The sequence below is a fragment of the Mizuhopecten yessoensis genome, unplaced genomic scaffold (assembly GCF_002113885.1).
Source record: "Mizuhopecten yessoensis strain PY_sf001 unplaced genomic scaffold, ASM211388v2 scaffold10523, whole genome shotgun sequence".
Lineage (NCBI taxonomy): Eukaryota > Metazoa > Mollusca > Bivalvia > Pectinida > Pectinidae > Mizuhopecten > Mizuhopecten yessoensis.
In genome coordinates, this window is record NW_018408589.1 from 42,990 (window position 1) to 50,173 (window position 7,184).

The 7,184-nt window shown below is 36.8% G+C and overlaps 1 protein-coding gene across 1 annotated transcript in view; it reads right to left on the bottom strand.

Annotated features, from left to right (window-relative positions):
- Positions 1–2,466: 2,466 nt before the first annotated feature.
- LOC110460928 (required for meiotic nuclear division protein 1 homolog) overlaps positions 2,467–7,184 on the bottom strand; it is a 27,040-nt gene continuing 22,322 nt past the window's right edge. Inside the window, exons 11-12 of the mRNA XM_021514151.1 lie at positions 6,945–7,061; positions 2,467–2,525 (exon numbers count right to left, since the gene is read on the bottom strand). Of these exons, the coding sequence (XP_021369826.1) occupies positions 2,484–2,525; positions 6,945–7,061 (159 nt within the window). The 3' untranslated portion in view covers positions 2,467–2,483. The remainder of the gene's footprint in view (positions 2,526–6,944; positions 7,062–7,184) is intronic.

Here is a 7,184-nt window from a genome sequence, read left to right on the forward strand (position 1 = left end):
ATCTTTGACAGTATAGTAGATCTTTGATTGTATAGTAAATCTTTGACTGTATAGAAGGCATTTGAAAGTGAAGTATAGAAGATCATAAACTCTATAGGAGGTCTTTGACAGTATAGTAGGTCTTTGACTGTAAAGTATATCTTTGACTGTAAAGTAAACCTTTGGCATTGTAGTAAATCTTTGACTGTGTAGTATATCTTTGACATTGTAGTAGATCTTTGATGGTATAGTAGATATTTGAAAGTATTTTAGATATTTGACTGTATAGTATGTCTTTGACTATGTAGTAGATGTTGACAGTATAAATAGGTCTTTGACTGTATAGTAGGTCTATGACTGTAAAGTAAATCTTTGACTGTATAGTAGGACAGACATAATGACCTGTGGTCTTGATCTTTCCTGTCCTGTTCAGGTGTATTGAGTACATGGTACACGTACAGAGACTGGTTGTCAGTAATTCTTTCAGCTTCTTACAAGAGGCCCAATGGGCCGGCATCGCTCACCTGGTATTAATCTCACACTTGTAATCTTAAAAGTGGACTAAAATACAGCTACAGGCAGAATATCAGTGTTTGATTCATAGGAACCAATTAAAAGATTTAAACATATGACGCATGTGACCTTGAATGGTGAACAAGGACATTAGGTTGAAAGTTGGTCAAGGTCATTCATTTGAACAAACTTGGTAGTCCTTCATCCCAGCATGCTACAGGCCCAATATCAGTACCCTGTGTATTTTGGTTAATGAGAAGTTGTTTGAAGATTTTAAGACATTTGACCCCTGTTACCTTGAAAGTGGGTCAAGGTCATTCATTTGAACAAACTTGGAAGCCCATTATTCCAGCATGATCCAGGCCGTATATCAGTACCCTGTGTATTTTGGTTAATGAGAAGTTGTTTGAATATTTTAAAGACATTTGACCCCTGTCACCTTGAAAGTGGGTCAAGATCATTCATTTGAACAAACTTGGTAGCCCTTCATTCCAGCATGCTACAGGCCCAATATCAGTACCCCTGGCCTATTGGTTTTATAGAAGAAGTCGTTTGATTTTTTTTCGATATTTGACTCCTTGACATTGAAAGTGGGTCAAGGTCTTTCATTTGAACAAACTTAGTAGCCCTTCATCCCAGCATGCTACAGGGCCAATTTCAGTACTCTGGGCCTTTTGGTTTTTGAGAAGATGTTTGAAGATTTTATGACATTTGACCCCTGTGACCTTGAAAGTTGGTCAAGGTCATTCGTTTAAACATACTTGGTATCCCTTCATCCCAGCATGCTACAGGCCCAATATCGGTACTATGGACCTTTTGGTTATTGAGAAAAAGTCGTTTGAAGATTTTATGACATTTGACCCCTGTGACCTTGAAAGTTGGTCAAGGTCATTCATTTGAACAAACTTGGTAGTCCTTCATCCCAACATGCTACAGGCCCAATATCGGTACTATGGGCCATTTGGTTATTGAGAAAAAGTCGTTTGAAGATTTTTTGACATTTGACCCCTGTGACCTTGAAAGTTGGTCAAGGTCATTCATTTGAACAAACTTGGTAGTCCTTCATCCCGGCATGCTACTGGCCAAATATCATCAGCCTGGGTCTCTTGGTTATTCAGAAGAAGTTGTTTAAAGCAAAATATTGACGCCGGATGGACACTGACGGACAGAGGGCCGGACGACCACCACTGCATAAGCTCACTTGACCCTCCGGGCCAGGTGAGCTAAAAATGACATTTAAAATTTATAGCGTCATAGTTCATCATATATGCAAGTGATTTTGAAATAAAAACATGATTTTTTTTATACAAGAATGTACATATATACAAAGCCGAAATTTGGAAAATATTGTGTTTACAACTTATTTACGTTGACTGAGACTGAACCCTGGATAACATGTTTTATGTACAAACAGATGACATGAATTAATAGAGGAAGTTGTTGAAATACAAACAAATATAATACTCTCAGCGATGACAATCATTAGGTCAATAAATTATCTGTTTTGCTCATGACATATTCCTCAGGTTTTTTTAACTGCCTGTAACGTAGCTCCACCTTTTCTCCCAATCTGATTATCGACATGCCTGTGAACAATATGGATAACACGACAAGTCTTTGTGGTCAGACTGTATGAGGGTATGATGTATAGTCCTTGTGGTCAGACTTTATGAGGGTATGATGTATAGTCGTTGTGGTCAGGCTGTATGAGGGTATGATGTATAGTCGTTGTGGTCAGACTGTATGAGGGTATGATGTATAGTCCTTGTGGTCAGACTGTATGAGGGTATGATGTATAGTCGTTGTGGTCAGACTTTATGAGTGTAAGATGTATAGTCATTGTGGTCAGACTGTATAAGGGTATGATGTATAGTCGTTGTGGTCAGACTGTATGAGGGTATGATGTATAGTCATTATGGTCCGACTATATGAGGGTGTGATGTTTGAAGATAGCGTAATAAAAACATTGATAGTGTAATATTTTCTAATATTTATTCTGATTTTTCAAATTCTTTCTTCAACTCCAGAACAACCTGAAATGAAAAGAAAAAAAAATCAAATTTAACTAAACTTATCATTACATTGTACATGTATCAATTTGAACTTGAGACCGAAAATTTTGATAAAAGAAAAAACTTTGACCACAGGAGCCCAAATTGACTAGGCTACTGGTTGTGTTACCTCTAACTCTTGCTATCCTAAACTGTTGCTCCTAGGTATTATTTTAAGATAAGAAGCAAATCTCAGGATCACAAACTTTTTAACTTCAAGAAAATTCACAATTCTCAAAATCAGTTCAACAATCTGAGGGTATGTTTTCTCAAACTTTAAATGAAATAGTTCTATATTTTATGTGCAATTATAATATACCCAGTTGGTTCTCTGCACGGATCCAACTCTTTGTACATCAAAAAAATATCTCTATGGCCACAGACAGTCCATAGCAACAACATATCCCTGTCCGATTACATACAAGAGGCCCAATGGGCCTGCATTGTTCATCTGGTTTTAATCTCACACTTGTAACATAAAAGTGTACCAAAGTAAAATATCTTAAAATGAATTAAAATTAAACTTCCACCAGCATATCATGACCTATGCCTCATCCTCATTCAAAAGAACATGCTAAAATATTTTGACACATTTGACCCCTGAGACCTTGAAAGCGGAACAAGGCCATTCAGTGGAGCCAACTTAATAGCCTGGCCCTTTGGTTATTAAGAAGAAATTGCATTAAACATTTTTTTCCACATTTTACCAAGGGGTGGGGGTGGGGGGGCTTAAAAGGTGGATCATGGTCATTCATTTTAACGAACTTGGTAGCCCTTTATTGTTTGAAGTCCTTTATTCTATCATGTTAATGGCCAAATATTATCACTCAAGGTCATTCATTTTAACAAACTTCGTAGCACTTCATCCCAGCATGCTCCTGGCCAAATATCATCACCCTAGGCCTTTGGATTATTCAGAAGAATTTTTATTTTTGTTTTCTTTTAGTGCATTTGGCAAGGTCATTCATTTGCACAAATCTGGTAGCCTTCCTCTTAGCAATATACTGGGCAAAATATATGATCACACTGGGCTTTTTGGTTATTTAGAAACAGGCCTGCATCACTCATCAGGCATTACTCTCACACATGTTAAATGGACTAACATAAAGCTACAGGCTAAACTCATTACCTATGACTCTAAATCATTCAAAAGAACCTGTGAAATTTTGAACACAATTGACCCCTGTGATCTTGAAAGTTGAACAAGGTCATTCATCCGAACAAAGTTGAAAGCTCTTCCTCCCAGCATGTGACTGGTCAAATATCATCATTGTAGGACTTTTGGGTAAACGTTTTCACCACATTTTATCCCTATGACCTTGAATATAGGTGAATGACATTCTCTCAGAAAACTTGATGGCTCTTCATCTGAGCATGCTCCTGGCCAAATACCATCACTTTAGGCTGTTCTTGTTTCAGAATTTGTTATCTAAATACTTTTTATCATTTAATCAATTAAGCAAATAAGCCTGATGATGCAACATTTAAACTCTGTGTACAGCAAACCTGATCTCTATATATCAACAGTACAGCTAACCTGATCTCTATATATCAACAGTACAGCACACCTGATCACTATATATCAACAGTACAGCAGACCTGATCTCTATATATCAACAGTACAGCAGACCTGATCTCTATATATCAACAGTACAGCAGACCTGATCTCTATATATCAACAGTACAGCAGACCTGATCTCTATATATCAACAGTACAGCAGACCTGATCTCTATATATCAACAGTACAGCAGACCTGATCTCTATATATCAACAGTACAGCAGACCTGATCTCTATATATCAACAGTACAGCAGACCTGATCTCTATATATCAACAGTACAGCAGACCTGATCTCTATATATCAACAGTACAGCAGACCTGATCTCTATATATCAACAGTACAGCAGACCTGATCTCTATATATCAACAGTACAGCAGACCTGATCTCTATATATCAACAGTACAGCAGACCTGATCTCTATATATCAACAGTACAGCAAACCTGATCTCTATATATCAACAGTACAGCAAACCTGATCTCTATATATCAACAGTACAGCAAACCTGATCTCTATATATCAACAGTACAGCAGACCTGATCTCTATATATCAACAGTACAGCAAACCTGATCTCTATATATCAACAGTACAGCAAACCTGATCTCTATATATCAACAGTACAGCAAACCTGATCTCTATATATCAACAGTACAGCAGACCTGATCTCTATATATCAACAGTACAGCAGACCTGATCTCTATATATCAACAGTACAGCAAACCTGATCACTATATATCAACAGTACAACTAACCTGATCTCTATATATCAACAGTAAAGCAAACCTGATCTCTATATATCAACAGTACAGCTAACTTGATCTCTATATCTCAACAGTACAGCAAACCTGATCTCTATATATCAGCAGTACAGCAAACCTGATCTCTATATATCAACAGTACAGCTAACCTGATCCCTATATATCAACAGTACAGCAAACCTGATCTCTATGTATCAACAATACAGCAGACCTGATCTCTACATATCAACAGTACAGCAGACCTGATCTCTATATATCAACAGTACAGCACACCAGATCACTATATATCAACAGTACAGCAGACCTGATCTCTATATATCAACAGTACAGCAGACCTGATCTCTATATATCAACAGTACAGCAAACCTGATCTTTATATATCAATAGTACAGCAGACCTGATCTCTATATATCAACAGTACAGCAAACCTGATCTCTATATATCAATAGTACAGCAGACCTGATCTTTATATATCAACAGTACAGCAGACCTGATCTCTATATATCAACAGTACAGCAAACCTGATCTTTATATATCAATAGTACAGCAGACCTGATCTTTATATATCAACAGTACAGCAAACCTGATCTTTATATATCAACAGTACAGCAAACCTGATCTTTATATATCAACATTTCAGCAGACCTGATCTCTATATATCAACAGTGCAGCAAACCTGATCTTTATATATCAATAGTACAGCAGACCTGATCTTTATATATCAACAGTACAGCAAACCTGATCTTTATATATCAACATTTCAGCAGACCTGATCTCTATATATCAACAGTACATCAGACCTGATCTCTATATATCAACAGTACCGCAAACCTGCTCTCTATATATCAACAGTACAGCAAACCTGATCTTTATATATCAACAGTTCAGCAGACCTGATCTCTATATATCAACACTACAGCAAACCTGATCTCTATATATCAACAGTACAGCAAACCTGATCTCTATATATCAACAGTACAGCAAACCTGATCTATATATATCAACAGTACAGCAAACATGATCTCCATATATCAGCAGTACAGCAAACCTGATCTCTGTATATCAATAGTACAGCTAACCTGATCTCAATATATCAACAGTAAACCTGATCTATATATATCAACAGTACAGCAAACATGATCTCCATATATCAGCAGTACAGCAAACCTGATCTCTATATATCAACAGTAAACCTGATCTCTATATATCAGCAGTACAGCAAACCTGATCTCTATATCTCAACAGTATAGCAAACCTGATCTCTATATATCAACAGTACAGCTAACCTGATCTCTATATATCAACAGTACAGCACACCTGATCTCTATATATCAACAGTACAGCTAACCTGATCACTATATATCAACAGTACAGCAAACCTGATCTCTATATATCAACAGTAAACCTGATCTCTGTATAGCAAAGGTACAGCAAACCTGATCTCTATATATCAACAGTACAGCACACCTGATCACTATATATCAACAGTACAGCACACCTGATCACTATATATCAACAGTACAGCAAACCTGATCTCTGTATATCAACAGTACAGCACACTTGATCTCTATATATCAACAGTAGAGCAAACCTGATACCTATATATCAACAGTACAGCAAACCTGATCTCTATATATCAATAGTACAGCAAACCTGATCTCTATATATCAACAGTAGAGCAAACCTGATCTTTATATATCAACAGTACAGCAAACCTGATCTCTATATATCAACAGTAGAGCAAACTTGATCTCTATATATCAACAGTACAGCAAACCTGATCTCTATATATCAACAGTACAGCACACCTGATCTCTATATATCAACAGTAAACTTGATCTCTGTATAGCAACAGTACAGCAAACCTGATCTCTGTATAGCAACAGTACAGCAAAGGCTTATAGAAGTACTTTTTTACAATCTGGGCTGAGAACTGTTTTATCTCTAAAGACTGCATGACCCTGAAAACCTTTGGAAAGACAAAAAGTTTGGTGTTCTAACAAACTCTCAGTTTTTGAGAGCACCTTTGGAAAGTTATTTTGTTTGGCCCAAGGAAGATTACAATTTGGAAATGTTACCTCACCTCAAATGCAATAAGGAAGATGATGATCCTCTCCAGGCGAATATGGCGATTGTCACTCTCCTGGTCCTTGACGAGTTCCAACACTTCTAAACAGTAGCTTATCTTTTCATTCATCACCTGAAACATCAAACAACACAACTCTGAGTCCATGCAATCTATAATATTTTGAGATGGATATATATTCTACAAAAATGGTCCTGTTAAACAATTCTACTTTTTTGAAATCCAATGGTTTCCCCC